Source organism: Mytilus trossulus, chromosome 10 (genome assembly GCF_036588685.1).
Source record: "Mytilus trossulus isolate FHL-02 chromosome 10, PNRI_Mtr1.1.1.hap1, whole genome shotgun sequence".
In the NCBI taxonomy this organism is placed as follows: Eukaryota; Metazoa; Mollusca; class Bivalvia; order Mytilida; family Mytilidae; genus Mytilus; species Mytilus trossulus.
Genome location: NC_086382.1, coordinates 65,581,416 through 65,603,304, shown reverse-complemented (window position 1 = coordinate 65,603,304; position 21,889 = coordinate 65,581,416). Strand labels below are relative to the sequence as shown.

Genomic DNA, 21,889 nt, shown 5'->3' with positions numbered 1-21,889 from the left:
TTTGCTTTTTGGATTCCTTTATTATTCCCCTATCAATACAAACTAGTGTTTTTAAAAGTTAATTACTCTAAAACCGAGAAGCGAGCTCCCTTAAACTATCAACTAGTTCTTATTCTGTTTCATGTTTTTAAGTATGTATTGATATATTATAGTAATTGCCAAAGCAACATTTCATTACTTTAATTCTCATAATCAGAATAAAACTATTCCAATGGATGGCCCATACAATGATCGTGAGATAGATTCTGAAGTGTGTTTGAAGACACTTCCACAAGGCAAAATATACCATGTATTCATCTCTTATCGAGACATAGATGAGGATAGAGAATGGGTGAATAACCTCATAGAAAAGCTAGAAAATCTTCACCAACTCAAATGCTGCAATCATGTACATGATTTTAAACCTGGTCGGAAGATTGTTGAAAACATAAAAGATGCTGTTCTCAAATCTGTAAAGACGTTGATAATATTGTCAAAAGAATATAATGACAGTCATTGGTGCACATTTGAAGTAGAATACACTCATCAGATGAGTATGGAAATGAGAGAACAAATTTTGATACCAGTTTTAAAAGAAGACTGTGAAATTCCTGATCATTTAAAACCATTCACCTACATAGATGCCAGAGGTCCGATTGGAAGTTGGCTACCAAGACTTGTAACTGCTATTGATTCACCAGGTATTTATAACTATGTTCGTCAGAAAAAATGTCCTCCAAAAGAGGCTTCTTCTATCACTGTGCTTTCAGACAATGTTCATTCAAATAAAATATGATATTTATTTTTAAAACAAAAAAAGCATCAAATCGAAATCTGGCAATGCATATATTTACAGTTTATGTTTTGCATTAACTGTGATAAATTGTCATGTCTTTAGCATGTGGGATTTGATTTTGATGCAATTATTTTTCAAGCATACGTGTTTATTTTTGATTTATTGTCAAAGTGATGAACATAACGAACAAAGCATTGTATTGTGGTTCAATGGATTTTTTAAAAATAAGAATAACAAAAATGTTCCTTCAAAGATTCTTTAGAAGATTAACCTGAAAATCTTTCGATCTCAGCACCACTATGCGTGCATGACAATTGTCCATTTTGCTTAAATAGCTTTAGTTTTATATCCTTAAAGTGGCGATGCATTGTAATTGTTTATGAATAAAGGCAACAGTAGTATACTGCTGTTCAAAACTCGTAAATCGATGGGGGGAAATCGGGGTAACAAACTAAAACTGAGAGACAGGCATTAAATATAAGAGAACAACGACACAACATTTAGATGTAACACACACAAAAACGGACTAGGCATTGTACAAATTCCGATGAGAATAACAAATATAACATCAAAACCAAATACATGAATTTAGGATAGAAAAGTACCGTGACACGTCCACCTTATATGAATTCATGCGACAGGTTTATCGATGAAGAAGAGACACATAAAGTCTGTCGACAGAAACTGAGAGAACATAAGGCATGCATGAAACTATATAATCGACTGCCTTTCCATCTACTTTGATTCGTTATGAGTTTTTATGTTCTTTTTAACAGTGAACTGCTGGTTGGAATCAGAATTTTCACAAGAAGATTTGCATACATGTAAGTAATCGTAAACCCAATTTAAGAGGGAATTGTATCCCTTATTACCCATTGTTTATTGAAAAAAACTGAAAAAAAGACGTTCATTATACATCAATGAAACAGCAATCAAATACCACGCTGATATAGAAAACTCTTTTCAGGGTCATTCAATAGGTTTAACAAGGATAAAAAAAATATTATCCCGTTTTAGAACCATGTACTTGCTAACAGCAATGATATCATATTTTTGATGCAAGATAAATTTAAAGCTTTTAAGTGTTTTTTGTTGACTTTTGGTGTCATTGCATATCAATTAGATTTATTTTGTAAATTAGATTTATTTTGTGAATAAATTTATTTTGTAAATTAGATTTATTTTGTAAATTAGATTTTTATTTTGTAAATTATATTTATTTTGTAAATTATATTTATTTTGTAAATTATATTTATTTTGTAAATTAGATTTATTTCATAACAACATATATATGTCAAATGATAAGTGATTACATAAATTTCTAAACTAATTTCATCAAAGTTGCAGTTCCTTATTTGTCTAAAGATTTATCGGAAGAAATTTTATATCAAAGTTATTGACTAAACACTCAAACTCATGCTAACAATTGAATATCCTTCATATACCAATTTAAATTGGTAAACCAGAACATTTTGACATAAAAAGTTAAACCACAAAAATACTGAACTCCGAAAAATATTCAAGAAGGAAAGTCCCAAATCAAATAGCAAAAACTTTTAAAAAAAAAAAAAAAAAAAAAAAAAAAAAATAAGGTCAGAAATTGAGTCCTGCAGGTCAACGTATTGTTTCCTGAGCTCGCATATATAACAAGAGGACCATATCTATAAATTGGGGTTCGTTTGTGGTTTTTTTTATTATTATTTAAAAGCATAAACTGTGGTTCATTCAATCAAGTAAACAAACCTACACAAAGATAGCACGATAGTTTTCCATAACTATTGGAATATAATGTAGATTCAAAATTAGTAAAAAATGAACATAGATGATAGTAACCAACAAAATTGCCATAATCAGTATTTTTAAGATCAAAGATCATAGTCTATTTTTTTTATGACGCTCGTTTACAGCAACAATTTTACAACTTCAGCATTTGTAAGAACAAATGCATGCTTAGTATTTAAAGGTAAACACTAAGGATATTTACAATTCAATCAAAGAAAAATCACTAATTGTTGACTTTTTTCTTAAAACGACTGAAGCATAAACAATATATTTACCATTGAAGAGAAAGAAAGATATTTTCGAAATTTTCATTTTCAGTCTGAAACTCACTTTTATGCTATAATAATCTATTTGTTTTGTGTCGTATTGTAATTAAGAATAAGAAGATATGGTATTAGTTCCAATGAGACAACCTTCAATCAATGTCATAATATGTAAAAAGTAAATACTTATTGGTCTAACAACGTCCTTCATCACGAGTAATTGGCTTATATTGAACAGCTAGCTGTAAACTTGTATTCGGAGATATTTAATGGTGTCTGTACATTCCATTCATAATTTCAAATAAAGTATTAGAACTGATGTTTCATATGAGAACAAATATATGTCTACTAAGGATTCATTTTATTCGTTTATATAAATTTTCTATGGATTCCGTAGTTGAAGGTGGTCCACCAATGTAAATATAAATAATTTTCTATTACATTGAATGCAGATTTTATTAAATATCCACAGTTTGTATCAAACATTTACCATTATCCATCACATTTGTAATTGATTCTGGTTTGCAATTGTCTATCTGTTTTGATTTGAGGAAACAAACAGATTAAGTTCACAACGATATATGAGATGTCTTTTTTTCCATCAACTATATAAGTTCTTTTTTATAAATTATTTGCAATATATTTTGATTTCGATGCCCAATGCTTTAATCTTCGAACTTAATATTCGGTCTTGCAGTTGTATTGTGTCAATCTGATAAGTATTGTGTTGACTTAATCCGTGCCTGGCCCCTAAATTATACACTTTGTAATTTTTTATTCTTTGATAGACAGGGCAGCATATTGTGTTTTGGTGTGTGTGCAAGTCCTAGGACAGAGGCTAAAAGGCTAGATATGTTGTACATGACGTTATCTGTCTTAACTTGCAACTTTAATGTACTGAAAACTTGTAACTTGTTTTACTGTACCTGGCATCTAATAACCTGAGCATAATCTGTGTGTTGGTCCAGTTGGATCAATGATATTGTAAACTATCAAATACTATTCCAAAATAAGTAGACGGTGAAGATATTGTAACTATTTTCATAACACAAAAACAAAAGTCCTTAACAATCAGAAACTTTTAAACAAACGATATACTATACCATGATGCTTTATCTATAAATCCAACAAATAATATATTTATTTATCTAAATTTTAGGTTACCGAAATTTTGACATAGTTCATGAAGAAAGAAGTAAAATTGGCTGGTGTCGAGAATTACCATTCAAATCATGGCGACATGTACCTGATACATTAAACGACAAACCTTTCAAAGTATGTTTGTTTAAATTTTTTAACTGTTGTTAATTTTGAAATTATTTTGAAAACATACTTTCGTCGATTGTTTGTATGTATAAGTATTTACTGGAACCTGCATTAACCATCCTGTACGCCATTGTATATGACCTAAACTAAAGAAGTAAGTAAACCGAAATGCAGTTTACAATTGTTATCCGTACTTTCTGTTTGTCAAGATAAAGAATTCAATTACTGTAAACATACTTGATCATCAAATTTATTTATAATACATTTCTATTGCAGTTCTTGAGATATTACCAATCATCTTACTCTTTATTTCAATTTTTTGTATTAGTGTTTTATTTCAAGCATCTAGTTTTTGAGAAATGTTTGAGCTCTACAAATAGAAAACAAATCGTGAAAAGAATAGATATAAAGATAGAGTAGTATTTTATGTCATTCAAATGTCACTTTACCAAACTAATGAGTAAAGTAAAAATATTTAGTTATCATGGTTTTGCATGATAAAATCTTACAGCTTAGTGATGTAGTAACGTCAGGTTTCTAGATTTTAGTTAGATGTTTCGACTCCTTGGGTTTTTTCCTCTGATACAGTGTAAAATATTTTGCCGAAGAAAAGCATCTTTTTTTTCATAAATGACCTCAATAGCTAATAAAATGTATTTGTTAGGGTCATGACACAAACTGTTTAATATTTAGTGTCTGCAAAGGGGAAAAAACAATTTCTTTTCTTAAATATAAACCCATAGATTGCTATTTCATTGTGTGTAAGTAAAGCATCAATCCCAATACATGAATCTTTGACCAACTAGACGATTTCAATTTTGTAATTATAATGTATCCTCATCTGAGCACCAATACACCAACTTCATCTACGTATGGATTATACCTTTCTCACGTTATTTAGACTCTGTTAAACGTCATTGATTCAGCATATTTGGTCAGATAATTTCTCGTTCCTTTTCTCTTAATGTTTATCGGAAAGTACCAAGACAGAATAGAAATATGTTCAGTGTCTACTTTACAAATAATACAAGATTGTCTTGCGTTATCGTTTAAAGGTGCCAAATGTGTGTATCTTTTTATTTACTTTTTAGTTTACTTTTATTTGTCTTTGTGCTATTGTGTTCCTTTTTGATGTTCCTAAACGTGTCTCTGTAAAGATAGATATACATACATATATCTGGTTGTTGTCTTTGAACGTCCATGGAGTGCATACAAACTTGCGGTTAGAAAGCAATATATTATAACAGTTGTTTAATGTTTTTGTCTCATGTGTTAACTTACCTACTTTTGTACATTAACGAGAAACTGAATGCAATATACCGTATGCATTATCATTTTCGTTCTGTTGTCGTGTTTGTCAGTTTGGCTATTATGACAAAAATAGGTCATATATCATATCTGATATTCTTCCTCAGTCATAATAACCTTCCATTATTACCGAATTGAACAAAGAAATAACACGACGGGTGCCGTATACGGTGCAGGAAATGCTTACCCTTCCGGAGCACCTGATTTCACTCCCGGTTTTTAGTGGAGTTCGTGTTGTTTCTTTATTATTTATAACTGTTGATGTAAATGTCTTTTGGTTTAGTGAGTCTGTGTGTGTTACATTTTAACGTTGTGTTTCTTTTGTGTCGTTTGTTTCCTCTTATATTTGAGTGAAAATCATATTATTATAAGACGTGTCACGGTACTGTTCTATCCCAAATTCATGTAATTAGTTTTGATATTATATTTGTTATTCTCATCGGATTTTGTCTACTGCTTAGTCTGTTTCTATGTGTGTTACATTTTAACGTTGTGTCGTCATTCTCCTCTTATATTTAATGCGTATCCCTCGGTTTAGGTTTGGATTTGTGTTTTTCTATCGATTTATGAGTTTTGAACATCGTTATACTTCTGTTGCCTTTATGTGTTTACTCCTCGGTTTTGTTTGTTATTGTCTTACTATCAATTTCAAAACAATTGTTACTCTTTGTTAGATTTAATTGTAGGTCTGACTTTTTAAGTAACGTGTATTGTATTTCTCTGATGTATATGTACACAATTTTGACTGCTGTTAGATCCAAATATTGTCACATTATTCTATTATTACTGTTTCGGTTGCTGGCTCAATTTTATCAATATATACAGTACTTGAAACAAATGTTCTATACAAGAAAGGTTGAACTATCTATAAAAAAAAAGAATTAAATCGACATTTGATTGGAAAATGCCTGCCCCAGTTTGGACTATGACAATTTTTTACCATTCATTCCGTAAGATGATGAAGTCTAAAGCGAACTTTTGATTTTGTAAGTTTTTAACGAATTCCCTCTTTTTGAATTTGAGTCATGGCTCGTTATTTTTTATTAACAAAATTCAGACTTATCCACGGTACATTCAGTAATGTTCGGAAAATTTGCTTGCAGACAATTTATATGCAGTCTATTCAGTACTATCAGTAACTTTTCAGACAATTTAGTATATTGTGTATGTATATATGTAAATAACGTTTTGAACATTCTGAATATAACCTGAAAAGGTCTTATTGACTGTATGCGAATTGATCGTTACTGATTTAACATAAGAGGATAAATTGAAATCGACTTAAATACAAATAAAAATGGCAAAATACTATATTGTTCATTCTTTCAAAATTAAAATTTAAAAAATATCCAATGAATGGATAACAACTGTCAATTTCCTGACTTGTACAGACATTTTCTTATGTAGAAAATTGTGGATTAAAACTGGTTTGTATAGCTATATAACCATCTTACTTGTATGACACCTGCATCAGAAATTTTATTATATGAGAACAATGTGTGAACAAAACCAAAGACATAAAAAGTAACAAAATGTCAAAAATAGGGATGCCGCAGGAATCATTGTGTTATTATTTTAATCACTATAAAAACAAACCAATATTTAGCAAAGGAGCATAACAAGGCATGTATGAAAGTCTTCATTTAAATAATAAGTTTGAAATTATTATTGCTAATTCATTACACTAACTGTTTAGATTCAAAAACGAAAAATGTTTATAAAACAGTTTGGAGTAGAAACACACAGATTTTGCATTTAATTAGTTTCTTAGATTTAAAATATGCTCCTAATAAAATACCAATAAGTTTTGGGATGAAAAATCGAATGTACGATTTTAGTGAGAATGTTGAATATCCTATATATACATATATATCTAATTATATATATGTATTATATGTTTTCTATATGTTTTCTATATATACACTTTCTTTGATATTCATCTTTTAAAAACAAACATATGATTATACATCGTGTATGCAAAATCAGTTACGTTCATTGTTTTCATATTTTCAATGATTTAAATATGCATTCAAGTCATATGTGATGGAATTTATGTACGTGTTTATTATAGTGTTCTTGGCCTGAGGCAATCAGGTTTAATAACCAATGGTATTGCTGTTAGAAACAGTTATTTCCTTTCTCAATTTTATACATGCGATTTCTTATTTTATTATTCTTGACGTGTTTATTTTACTACAAATGAGCACAAATGTATGCCCCCTGGAGCAACGATTTAACCTTTATGTTAAAATCTTGAATACTTAACTTTATTTTACAGCTGGATTACTCGTTATACAAAGATGTGCTGCAAGTCATTTCTAAGGCATCGTTTTTCAAATGTCGGCAATGCTTGTTCCCCTGGATTCCAACAGTTTTCTGTGGAATTCTACTATATAGCTGGGGAATTACATCTTTAATCGTTGCCTGTGATCAATATGTTAACTACAAAAACCGTCAATCCGATACAAATGATATGGAGGAGGTTCGAGCAAACACAAACAACATGTCTGAATATGATGAGAATGATAATGAAGTTGCTAGTGATATTGGAATGATAGTATTTTCTGGCTTGCTAATTGTTAGTTTATGTGTTTGGTTTTTTGGATGTTTTGTACACAGAGTTACGGTAAGATGTTTATTAACACATAACATATGCAATGCATAATCATACATTAATATGAATTATTATATGTTAAGTACAAAATACATAAATTTTGTATATCTAATAAATGTATTTTTTTCAGTCTGTATCACATACCCTGTATCACATACCCTGTATCGCATTACCCGTATCGCATGGCTAAATCCGTATCGCATACCCCATATCGCATAGCAAAACCCGTATCGCATACCTAAACTAAATTAAACACAAATACAAAATGCTCACGATTTTGATTTGGTTACAATAGATAGCAAACCTTTAAAGAAGTGTTTTTCTTGCTGTTCGCCTCGTCAGACAATAAAAATAATCATGAACATAATAATCGCCAAAAAAAAACAATAGAACTTTTAACATTTCTACCTCTTATGATATGTATTTGATAAATATAAATGAAAAATAAAAGGACAGTATCGTTAGTGGTGCATTTTTATACATGGTCTAACGTATATTGAGAATGTAATAAGGTTATAGGGGACATTACGATTTGGATATTAAACAAATAAGGAAGTCTATATATAAAAAAACAAGTCAGCTGGAAAATGTCAGGAAAATCATAATGTTTTTTTCTAGCTGATTATTTCAGACGATATCGTTAATGGTGCATTTTTTGACATGGTCTAACGTATATTGAGAATGTAATAAGGTTATAGGGAACATTTCGATTTGGATATTAAACAAATAAGGAAGTCTATAGTCAGCTGGAAAAATTCAGGAAAATCATAATGTTCTTTTCTAGCTTATTATTTCAGACGATATCGTTAGTGGTGCATTTTTATCTATCCAAAATCCCAGCACTTCCAATGTAGTCCTGCACTAAAGCTTTTCTGTTTGCACAAATGGTTTAGAATAAAACAGACAGTTACTATGAATGACATTAATGTACTTACGACTAAAGCTCCTAATTCTATGCAGTTGTCAATTGCTCCACAGGCTAATATTTCATTATTTATAGTTAGGCGACACATGCCTTAATGGCTTCTAATTTGTTAAATAAACTGTTGGCTTAATTTAGAGCTGATCGAAAAGTGTGTTTATAAGGAAACCTATTATCATGGTTTTTTTTTTTTTGGTTAAACTTGAACTGAATAAACTGTTCAGAATTATCATAGTTATAAAATTTAACTATTTGTACACCAGCCGCATGTTTTGTCTTAAAAATATTCACCAGTGGCGCTTGAATTAATTTTTTTTTTACTAAATTTAAGGATATTGAAAACCATTGCATTGATGACCCAATATTCCGTAGGATTTTGTTTTAGAGCTACTGTAATTTAGTCGTAAGGTAGACAACTTTACTATTTCAAAAAAATCTAAGTTTTTAAATAACTATTTATAATTATTATCAAATATGTTCATGTCAGAACAGAAGTGCGGATGACTAACACAGATGTTAAACCAAATCTCGTTTTCCTTTGAATTTGCCATATTGACCTCTCGATGAATCAATGCAATGTATACCTATATTTTGAGATATTATCCAAGAAAAAATCAAAACGTAAAGTTAGTTATCAAAAGGCAAAATTAAAACCTCAAACACACCATAGGAATGAAAACAAAAACTGTCTTGTTGTTAAGCAGCATTGAACAGGCATTGAATACTCTTTATTTTAGTACTTGACCTTGTACCTTTCAGTCATTATAGTTATAAAATAACTCTTCTCTAAGATGGATTTATCCAAATTATGAAACAATTCGATACAAAGTTGTCACGAGGGATTAAGAAAGTTGTACCTTCTCTCTCACATTAATATATATTATAGAACCTTATCGTGAAACTTATTATAGATGAATACTTAAGAGTTGGAAATTCATAATTCATATACGAATTGTTTCTATTATATTTCAGAAAAGGACATTAATGACTAGGGCACTAATGATTGCAAATCACAGGCTACTTGACCACAATTTGTTGATTGGATTCAAGGATTATATATGTTCTGCTACAGTCAAAGTAAGTCGAATATCATTTTAAGCTCACGTGGCCCAAAAGAGCCAAGTGAGCTTTTCGCATCACTTGGCGTCTGTCAAACTTGACCTAACTCAACATTCGGAATCTAATTTTTAAAAAAAACATGTATCCGATGACACCCCCCCCCCCCCACACACACACACACACAGAGAGACACCTCCCCCATCCCATATAAACCAAGTAGGGGCAAGGGCTAATCATGAAACATAAGAGTAAAATGCAGTTTTGGCTTATAGCTCTGAAACTAAAGAACTAGAGCAAATCTGTTCACCAGGTCAATATTTATCTGTCCGGAAATTGCCAGATGTATAATACAACCGAGTGTTGGATTGCTGGCCCTAAATTGGTAAATTTAAGCATATTTGGGTAATTATCTTGAAAATTATAATAGATAGAAATAAACTGTAAACAGCAACATTGTTCAGCAGAATTAGATCTACAGATAAGTCAATAGCTCCTTCAAGGAGTTATTGCCCTTTAAAGTAAATTTTTCGTAAATTTGTGTAAGTTTTTACAAAAACCTTCTACTCTGAAACTACTAGGCCAGATTGAACCAAATTTGACATAAAATATCCGTCTAGTAATTAGTTTTATAATTGTAACCGATGTTCCTGTACATCAATCAAGATGGCCGTCATTGCTAAAATATAAAATGGGGAAAGCATTTACATTAAATTTAAAATGCAATAAAAATGTTTACCAGGTCAAGATCTATCTGACTTAATTTTCAGACGCAACAGACAATATGTTGATGGGTTCCTGCCCCAGATTTGGTAATTTGAAGGAAATTTTGCAGTTTTTGATTATGATTTTGAATAATATTACAGATAGAGATAAACTGTCAAACCAGTAAATTATTCAGGAAAGTAAGATCTACAAATAATTTAACAAAACCAAAATGGTCAATTGACCCTTTAGTAGTTATTGCCCTCATAGTCAATTAAAAAAAATCGTAATTTATTGTAATCTTTTTGAATAATTCTTCTATGAAACTTCTAGGAAAAATTCCTCCAAACTTGGCAACAATAGTAATTAATGTATTAATTTAAAAACAAATATATGTCAGATGACCCCACCTACCAACTAACATGGTTGATATGGTTAAAAATAGAACACAGGTGTAAAATGCAAGTCTATTATTTTTTTTAACTTTTATGAATAGAGAAAATCTGAAAGGAATAAATATGTTCAAAATAATTAGCTCCTCTATCAATGTCCATGTAAGGAAAAACTCTCAGGCAAATTCTGATAAGAATTAAGACCTTAATATGACAAACGTTTTTTTTAAAACTATGATATTATGAGATAAAAAAAAAAATTTGTTATTCCTCATATGATTCAAATTATCATAGAAAAATAAACACTTTAAATCACAAAAATGATCAACAAGGCAAAATTTATTAATATGTCAAAGAAACTTAACAGACCAAAAGATCAGTAATACAAAATCAACAAAAAAGAGATGTTTTTCATATAGTCTTTTCTCGTCTTCAATGTTGGAGTGTGTGCTTAGTGTAACATATGTTGCCAATGACATTGACTTAAAACGAATTGAAATTGCGTAAGTTACGATAAAAGGCCTTGCATGTTTTATTTTATTTTAATTACAAAGCTAATGATATTCATCTATCGGAAACAAAATCATTGTTATCGAAATTGAAACAGAACAAACCTGCTACCTATTTTTGAACCGTCTTATTTGCTTGTAGATTTCTTCCTGAGTTTAATGCATATATTTTATATTTCAATATAATTTTGTCTTGTAGGTGATATTTATTTACTTCAATTGCCGACCCTGTCTGGTATGTAGTTTACGTTGCTTTAAAGATACTTTAATGTTCAGGTACAAGTTGACGAAGTGTATTAGAAATAAATACGTGAATTTAACCAATAAATAGAAATATTCAGACAAATATTTTATGAATATATGTGTTTTCCCCTACCACAAAATATCTACGCCTGTCAGTCCATATACGTTGTATTTGAAATTTTACTACATTCCTAGCTGCACTTTGACATATTGAGAACACGGGTTGTATGTTAAACTCTTATGAATAAAGGCAACAGTAGTATACCGCTGTGCAAAACTCATAAATCCATGGACAAAAAACAAAATCGGGGTAACAAACTAAAACCGAGGGAAACGCATTAAATATAAGAGGAGAACAACGACACAACACCGAAACGCAACACACACAGAAACGGACCAAGCATCAGACAAAATAGCACGAGAATAACAAATATAACATCAAAACCAAATACATGAATTTGGGATAGACAAGTATCGTACCACGTCTTATCTTAATATCTCAAAAATAAGAGAAAACAAACGACACAACATTAAAATGCAACACACACAGAAACGAACAATAATATAACAATGGCCATCTTCCTGACTTGGTACAGTACATTTTTAAAGGGGAATAAAAATGGTGGGTTGAACCTGGTTTTGTGGCATGCCAAACCTCGCACTTTAATGGCAAATTTAAATATATCATTGAAATGACAACATAATATTACAGGACTACATTACAAATAAATAGGAGAACATATTAGACAAAGAAAAATATGGTTAATAGATAAAAAAAAAAAGCATCAGGTTTAAAATTCATGTATTTGGTTTTGATGTCATAAAAGATTATAAAGTGTATTTCCCATGCATTTTGTAGAGCATTCTGAAAGGAGTGTAATTGTGTTTACCTTTTCAAATAAATCGAATGTTTCTGAAATACATTTTGATTAGTTTGGAGTAAATATTCGTCACGGGTTTAGTTCTATCTTGATATCTAGTTCTTTTTTCGACTAACCTTCTCTATAAATGCAATAGACAATAAATATACAAAATTATAAGTCACATTTCGAATCCGCTTGGTTTTTTATATATACAATACTGATAAAATTTCAAAATATTTTTAATAATGAATATAAAGTATTATATATATAACGATATCGTCATATATTTTGTGTGTGTGGGGTTTTGTTTTTTGTTTGTTTATTTGTCGCATAAATCTGATCTGTTCTATTTCCGAAAAATAAGTGCTGCGTCGTTATTTGGCTATTTTAATAATTCTACAAAAACTTGTCCAGTAATCATAATACCATTATGTGTCTACGTTTTACAGAATTACATGGAACAGTGTTTCCTAAAAGACCATTTTGACACTGGTAAATGTGATGGTGAACGCTGTGTTCAAAATGAAACATCACCTAAGAGCTTAGTTAACGATTCTGGCGACGAAGAAATTTCTCTTTTAGAGAACGAAGAAAATTCTCTTTTAGAGAACGAAGAATTTACAAATAACATCGAAGAAAATTATCGAGTAAGTGTTGTTAATTTGCAACCACTGTCACTATTTCATTCACCAAAGGAACTACTCTTCATCTATTATTTATATATACATAAATAAGAAGGGAAATGACGAAAGGGTATAAATACAAAACAATATAAAAAAGAAGATATGACATGATTGCCAATGATATAACTGTCCGCAAGAGACCAAAATGACACAAAAAATTAACTCCTATTGGTCACTTTACTGTGCTTCACCCACGAGCAAAGCCATATCCCATAGTTCTATAAAACAAAATTAACTTCTTTTTCATGCGACATATAAATAGATTTAGGCAGATGTGGTATGAGTGCCAATGAGACAACGCTTTATCCATGTCACAATTTATAAAATTAAACCGTTATAGGTCAAGGTATGGTCTTAAACATGGAGTCTTTGCTCACACCGAACAGCATATAAAGGGTCCCAAAATGACTAGTTAAAACCATTCAAACGGGAAAACCAACTGTGTAATTTATATTAAAAAAAAACGAGAAAGTCTATACTATGAAAAAGGAATAATATTACTACTTTTCCGCTTTATAATCAATGTGAACATGAATTTCGAATATCATATTTGAAAAGATATTTATAAATGTCTACTATATATCTAGTTATAAATATAGTAATGTGACTATGAATAAAAAGAGAATATTTATTATGTTTGTCTGAGGTGAAATTTACAATCTTTACATAACAATGAATTATCATTGATATAGTCATAATTATAAATTTACTGTTTACAAAACTTTGAACTTTTGAATACTAAGTTTTTCTACCTTAGGAATGGATTACCTTAGCTTTATTTGTTAAAACTTTAAGGAACTTTTTGTCCTCAATGCTCTTCAACTTTGTACTTTATTTGACCATTTTACCTGTTTTTTATTCGAGCGTCACTGATATGTCTTTTGTAGACGAAACACGCGTCTGGCATAAATACAAAGTTGAAATCTTGTATCTATGATGAATTTATTCAACAAACAACATACATGAATATTATTAATTGTCACTTATCTTATTATTTTGTAAAACGTTTTAGAATGTAGATATTTTCAGTACTCTTGTATATACGAATCTTAAATACTTACTAGAACAAACACGCGTCATCGTACCTATACCTTATTTTTAGCCTTGATTTTATGTATTATATAATATATTTATATTTAAATTTGATAAAGTCGTGCATATAATCAGGTGAACAGTTTTCTATGCTTATAAAATCTTTCTGTTTGAACCCGTCCATGCGTTCTTACTACAATCAGACACTACTAAAGTCAATCATTTAATTAAGCAAAAGAATCCTGGTATAATGATTAATTTCGAGGAAAGGTAATACTAGGTCACCGATAAACAAATTTTAGGTTATGTCTAGGTGACTGAGTGGTCAACAGCCCTGGACAAATTACAGGCGATGTTTTCTCAATATACATCAGCATTAGTTTGAATTTTGGTGAGGGAAGAACGTAAATGTGCTTCCACAAATTTGTAAATTTGTATATTTAACATTGTTGTGATGATATGAGAGTAATTTTGAATATAATTCCACCTTATGTAATAATGCTGTATTTTGATTGGATGAGAGACATGGTATTTTTTACCAATTTCTATGTATTGAGATTTTCTTTTCTCTGCCGGGGTATTTGTCATTAGGGAATTCCATGTGCCGGGGAATTTGCTAGCAAATACCATGGCAGATGGGGAATACCCTAGCAAATACCATGGCAGATGGGGAACACCATGTCTTAAAATAACTCAATTAATTATTTCTATTCTAAGATGACAAATTCATGGTCATTTTAAATATACGGTTCCAGATGAAATATTAAGAATAAAAAGCATCATTATTGAATGACGTAAAAATTCCGCGAACCTGTACTTTTAATGACGTCATAAATAAAATTCAATGGAAATGAACTATCAACTGGTCACATAAAACTGGAATCCACTTGTATTACGCTTCACTCAAACTGATGAACTAAGTGTAGTAGTCAGCCGAGAATCAGCAAATTATCACAAAAAGGTCAGCTAGTGACTTTACATAAAAAAAAATGATAAGAAATGATTATAGACCATTATACGGTCAATGCAATTTGACTGCGCAAATAGCACAGCGGCAGTGTTTACAACTTGCAAAAATGAAACATTCAAATAGAACTTACATATGATACCTGATTATAATAAACTTACTGGGGTGGAACATTCGGTGGAATTAAACAATTATATCATGCTTACAAGGGGTATTTGTATAGTATATGTGTGTTCAATTATGTATCACCTTCAATGGTGATCAAATTGATGAAACTGTAGAAGAATTGTCATTGTTTAGACGGACTTCTCAATATGTTTAAATTACCTCAAAATATATCTTAAATTATAAACGCAAAACGACTACAACAGATTCATCAACTATGCTCGAATCAAACAAGTCAGAATGGAAAAAAGAGAACGAAGTTTAAGACCCAAAGTCCGAAATGTTTTGTCGTGTATATCAAAGTTACCTTTCCTTAGCGAGAAAATAAATACAGTTTTGAAAACAAATGATTTTATTTATAATACAAATGATCTTTAATGTCAATAAGAAGTAATGACTGCTAGGTTGGTGGAACCCATTTTTGTCATTTGCCAGCAAACTGTTAAAGACTGTAACATGAAGGTTTTTTTTTATTTCTATCGTAAATGAGAGATTGCTATAAAAAAAAATAACGGTTTATTTATGCTTAAACGTCATGAAATTGAGGGCTTTTTTTAAATATAGAACATACTTTCGCATGAATAACGTATGATTATTATTGGGTGCAACATATATAGAAGTTAGCCAAATTTCCTAAGAGAGACTGCCGTGGTATTAATTTTGTGTTGCAAGTACTGATAAGTCTGTACAAAGTCTAAACTTTATTGTCTATTAACAATATTGAAAATATACACCGCAGCCATATCGTATTATCAAGAATCTACGTTTATCCTCAAAGCAAAATCAAGTTGTTTTTTTTATTTTGACACATGAATTCAGGGAAGAAAGTGATAAATAATGGTACGAGCCAAATGTTAGTGCTTAACTGATACACAATATTACTATGACTGCAGATAAGGCTTGATAGTAATTAAATTGTAATCGACATAAATGATGAACTATATCTATATGTAATTTGCTGGTCTGTTAAATATTTAGGAGATAACTGTATTGTATTTTAAGCTCCGACGGCATCAATTGGGGATTTGATGGTCGCAAATTAAGTTTACTGGCGACGCGTTAGCGGAGACAGTAAACGGGTATTTGCGATCATCAAATCCCAAATTGATGCCGTCGGAGCTTAAAATACAATATTGTTATCTCCATTCTAATGAAACTGACAGAAAACAACGATAAAACATGTATTTAAAATCTAGCATATGCCGTCTGCGCTTGCGCGTACGTCCCATGGCATCAATTGTCAATTGATGCCATGTAAGAAAGTCACGTTATCCAATCAAAATGAACGTTACAAACGTTGTTGCATTAGAATGTTAAATATGTAACTGGTATCAAAACTGTAGTTAAAAGAATATAAAATCAAAACGGAACTTTAATTCAGGCTGAAGATACTTGATGTTATAAATAAGACATCATCGTATTGTATTCACATTGTTTGGCCACCATGGTAAAAGTTGATAATTAATTGTGATTTTTTTTTTTAAACAATACAAGAATATTTGATTTACGAGTTATATTTTTACCTAATATTAACTTTATTTTATGTAACATGCTAGGAGCAGGTGTACAATAGTATGAAATAAGTTATTATAAATAAAAGTTTGTCTTTTAGGAGAAAGCAAGAGATCTTCTAATCAGAATGTCTGTAAATTTTGTTCAAGATTTTCTAGAGCAAAAATTGGAAAACAGTAAATCTTACAGGCATACCACGCGTGCAGTTTGTATGTGTGAGTATGCGGAGATGCATGGATTGCTACATATCTCCATTATCGATTCTGGAATTTCAGAAAGAGGATTGAGGAACCATTCCAACGAATCAACATATAATTTTGCAAACGTTGTTTAAAACTATATTGGAAACTATTTTGATGATACAATCGTAATAAATTGTGTGTCTGCATGTGATAATAAAAAGAACTTGACATTAAAACGAAAATCTGTTTTACTGTTCTCCATCTACACGTATAAAAGCCATTCTTGTTGTAAAGTTGCTATATAATTAATAATATGAGCTTGTTGTCTATATAAGGAGGTCCCTTTTTGAAACAAATTTGCATGCATGTTTTAATACAGACGTGTCTGGCATATTAAATCAAAAGCCTGGTACCTATGATAACTATTTCCTCCCCTATTTAGATATGGATTTCAAATTGTCATACTGAATTTTAATTTGTTTTACTTCGTTATATAATATCGCTACCTTTTTGACAAAATGCTGTTCCCTTAGTGTTTGAGGAGCTTTTTTACCTTGATTATTAAAGTCTAAATAAATATAAACAGCCGAATAATTGATTCAACTTTACCTGATGAATTTTGATTATTATATAGCCTTCAAATAATTCTAAGAAAAGTTTTATAAAAAAAAACTGATATACTGCCGGGGTGTTGCAGTCTACCTGGAGCGACACCAACCAATTGATAGAAACTGAAAATAACGCTTTATCAATTTAACTATTTCAAAGCGCTTTTCTTGATTTACGCTTGCTCTCGCAGTTTCAACTTCTAAATTTAAAAGAAATGAAATACAGAATGTCAACTATAATAGCTATGCATTACACATATTTCGACAATACAATGTGTCAATATTGTTAACGATAATTTCTCTTCTTAATCCATTTCATTTTGTTTTCATTCTTAAGATGAAATTTCTCGGTTCTGTCTTCAAAAATATTTACTTCATTTTTGTCCAAAGTATTAACCTATCAAAAGACCGATAACTCATTATCTTTCTATCAATGACATATGTGACCAGCTAATCACATCCTGGTTGAAAAGAGTTTCATTTGTTCTTTCGTTATTTGTATGGATGCCAAATATGTGTCATTAATTTGTATCTGTCGTCTGTTCATATTGATAAACTTGTCAAATATAACATACATAGACCACTTTACTGATAAAAGAGAGGCTAGATATACCAAATGAAAACCAATTCAAGGATATAATATAAAAAAGAAGATGTGGTATGATTGCCAATGAGACAACTATCCACAAAAGACCAAAATGACACAAACATTAACAATTATAGGTCACCGTACGGCCTTCAACAATGAGCAAAGCCCATATCGCATATAGTCAGCTATAAAAGGCTCCAATAAGACAATGTAAAACAATTCAAGCTAAGTCGAATTCTCTAATTCTTCGTCAATTTACCCCCTTCTGCACCCATTGTATAAAAAAATTCATCAACGTGTGGTTCGTTTGATCTCAGTTTTTCATTAGATAAGATCTGATTATGACGTCGAATTGTCTTTTATTCCTCTGAATTTCTTATTATGGTGCATGAAAAAAGGCGACCATGCCTGCTGACGTCACATAGAAAGAAGACATTCGTTGGTTTGTCTACGTATTGTTTGAAAATCATTAGAGAAAGACTTTCCACCACCAAATCTCGTGTATTACGATATTTGTCCACTTTCGACAGTTAAATTTTTAATATTTAAAACGATGCATATGACAAAGGTTGTTCATTTATAAAATATATTTCATACGTTGAAAACACAAATATACTAGGCATTTAATTTGTGACGCCAGATGCGCATTCGTCTCTCTACACTTTTTAAAGCGTTTTGAATCAAAAACATGTAGGCCGTAAGTAAATATTGTTTGAAAACAACAATGATTAGACAGAAATTTAGAACACTAAGTTGAACATTAAACATAAGAATATTGATAATGACATATTGTACATAATATATCGTTTTGTGTGTATGAGCTTTTGATTTTGCCATTTGATATAGGACTTTCCGTTTTCAAGTTTACTTGGTATTTTCGCTATTTCACTTTTAACTACATTATATTTTTTTTTTTAAATCAGAATAACCTTATAACATCATAGATTATGCGCATTTTTACAATTAAAGTCTTTTTTAATTAACATTCTAAACTAAGGATACTCTCGGGGAGTTGCAGTCTACCCTGAGTGACATTAACATAGTGCTAGAAACTGAAAATATACTTTTGTAAATTTTATTCATTGCAAAGAACTTTTCTGGATTTAAACTTGATCTAGAAGTTCAAACTTCTCAATTTAAAAGCAATGCAATATAGAATGTCAACTATAATAGTTTTAATTAGACAGATTTAGACAATATAATGTTTTAATGATAAATTCTCCTTCCCAGGTCATTTCGTATTGTATTTATCCCTATGATGTAGTTTTCTAGGTTCTGTCCGTTAAAATATCTACTTCTGTTTTGTATACAAAGTATGTGTCCTATCAAAAGATCGATAACTTTATCTCTTTTTATCAATAGCGTATTAATCAAATACCTAAACAGTGGGTATTGAAAAAATGTGACAAGCTTACTCACATCCTGGTTAAAAAATAGTTGTATGTGTTGTTTACTTATTTGAATGTATGCTATTAATTTGTTTCTGTCGATTGTTCATATTGATAAATATGTCAATTGTTATCCAATAGCGGTCAATTTATAATTATGATTTTTTTGGCAAATATAACAAACACATACCTTTCTGCTGTTCAAAAGGGATTCAAAAGACAAAAAATGGAAATTCAAACGCATAAGTCAAAAGACATAAATGAAATAGCACTGCCATCAACAAACAACATGACACAAAATACAAGATAGACAATCTTCAGACTGACCAACACTGATAACATGTTTTATACATTTTTTTCACATATTATAGTCGTAGTAAACAAAAACACACTAGGCTCATAAAATGTTCGCCAGACGCTCATTTCCTCTCAGCAGACCCATTAAACGCGTTCGAACCTAAAAGTATGCAGGTCAAAAGCACACACGACAATATAGTGCATTATGCAAAGGTAAATTGTCATCTAGTGAATGTCCCCACTTAAGATTGTTAATGCTTTTGTGTACATGTGATCTACATATGCAAATTTAAATAAGTTTTACCTTAAAATTTTGCTGATGAAGTCAGTTTAAAAAACCAAAAAAGTCATTATTCTACATAATACTCAACCAAGCAAAGGAATTTAAATAGATATGTAGGAACCTAGTTGGGTCTTTTTTTTGGCAATTTCTTACGTATGAAAATCTTTCTTAAGTTTTCATTGTATAAACTTGTTTATTGTTTCATTTTTTATGCATAAATGTCTGTACATAGTTAATAATGTTTTTATCTCATTTAACTTCTTCTCTTGACTTCCCAAAATTGAAGGGATCATATTTGTTTGGATACCTGAACGAGCTCATTCAATGATAGTGTTGCTTTTAATTTTACAATATTTTATCATTCTATATATATAGATTTATATAGGTATATCTTATTCTGATACAGAATATTTGCATATATTTTTGCATTAGAGTAAAGGTCCATTGAAAACGAACAACTATAAACAAATTCGTATTAGGCTGTGTTCACATTGACCTAAATTCGGTGTTGTGTTAGTGTAACTCACACGTAAACTAAACATAATTACGTTCCCATTGATAAAACTCAATGTTTACATGTAGTTTTAAATATGTTTTATCTACACACAGTCGATAGTCAATGTAGGCCTTGTGTAGATTAAGTGTACACAAAACTAGGCATTTAGGACATTAGTTTTACCGTGTATATATTTAAGGAGGAAACTATTTTTAAGGAAAATTGATATTTTTAATAATTATTAGTATAGTTCTTTATCATTGTTTACAGAAATTGTTGTCTAAATTTTACAGATTTACAGAAAAAAAATCACGTACTTTATTAACCCCTGATCAAGACTCAAAGCAGCATCATTGCCGAACCCATAAGGCAGCAACCAATTGATTTTCGGGAGGGGTGGGGTGGGTGGGGTCTATTATAGTTGAGTATAAAACATATAGGCAAGGGGGTGGGGTGGTGAGCTATGGATTTTGTTTTGGAAACAAAAAATATTTCCAGTTTTTGGCCATGACAAAAAAAATGTGTTTGTTTCACCCTCAGCTGGCCCTATATATAATGCTAAAATCGATTTCGACTTGTCACCAAAATTTGTCCTGTAAAAATTCAATAGCCCACGCCCCTCTACCCCTCCCCTCCCCTATAAAATAAAGTAAATAGATGCTGCCTAATTCATTTGAAAAGGTCTACCCGAAACGACTTGACGTACACAGAAATATTCGTCACTGGTCTTTACTCAAACAACGATTCACGCATAAATGCATGACTAAAAAAAGTGTGGGGTAAATGATATGTTTGTCTTGTATCTCAGATCCGTTGAATTACATGTAAAATATTTTTTTTAAAAAAACGTTACCCTATACTTTTACCAATACTCCTTGGAGAAGAAATACCATTTGAAACAAACAGAAAAGATAAAAATGTAGTGATCCCTAATATCTCAATCCTTTTTTTCGGCTGTAAGCACGCTGCCACAGCTAACGTTTTCTAAT

The 21,889-nt window shown here is 30.5% G+C and overlaps 1 protein-coding gene across 1 annotated transcript; it reads left to right on the top strand.

The window, feature by feature from the left end:
• The first annotated feature begins 202 nt into the window (after window positions 1-202).
• LOC134686498 (uncharacterized) lies at window positions 203-17,463 on the top strand. Its single transcript, XM_063546166.1, has 8 exons — window positions 203-680; window positions 1,552-1,599; window positions 3,980-4,095; window positions 7,673-8,020; window positions 9,903-10,007; window positions 11,792-11,827; window positions 13,148-13,345; window positions 17,158-17,463. The coding sequence occupies exons 1-8, from the start codon at window positions 212-214 to the stop codon at window positions 17,389-17,391; spliced, it is 1,554 nt and encodes a 517-aa protein (XP_063402236.1). The 5' UTR covers window positions 203-211; the 3' UTR covers window positions 17,392-17,463.
• Window positions 17,464-21,889: the final 4,426 nt, after the last annotated feature.

Bases quoted from the DNA above. Each gene is read 5' to 3' on its own strand.
- LOC134686498 (XM_063546166.1), top strand. From the start codon at position 212: ATGGATGGCCCATACAATGATCGTGAGATAGATTCTGAAGTGTGTTTG. The intron at 681-1,551 runs GTATTTATAACT...TCTTTTTAACAG, and splicing joins AACTGCTATTGATTCACCAG to TGAACTGCTGGTTGGAATCA. The intron at 8,021-9,902 runs GTAAGATGTTTA...ATTATATTTCAG, and splicing joins GTTTTGTACACAGAGTTACG to AAAAGGACATTAATGACTAG.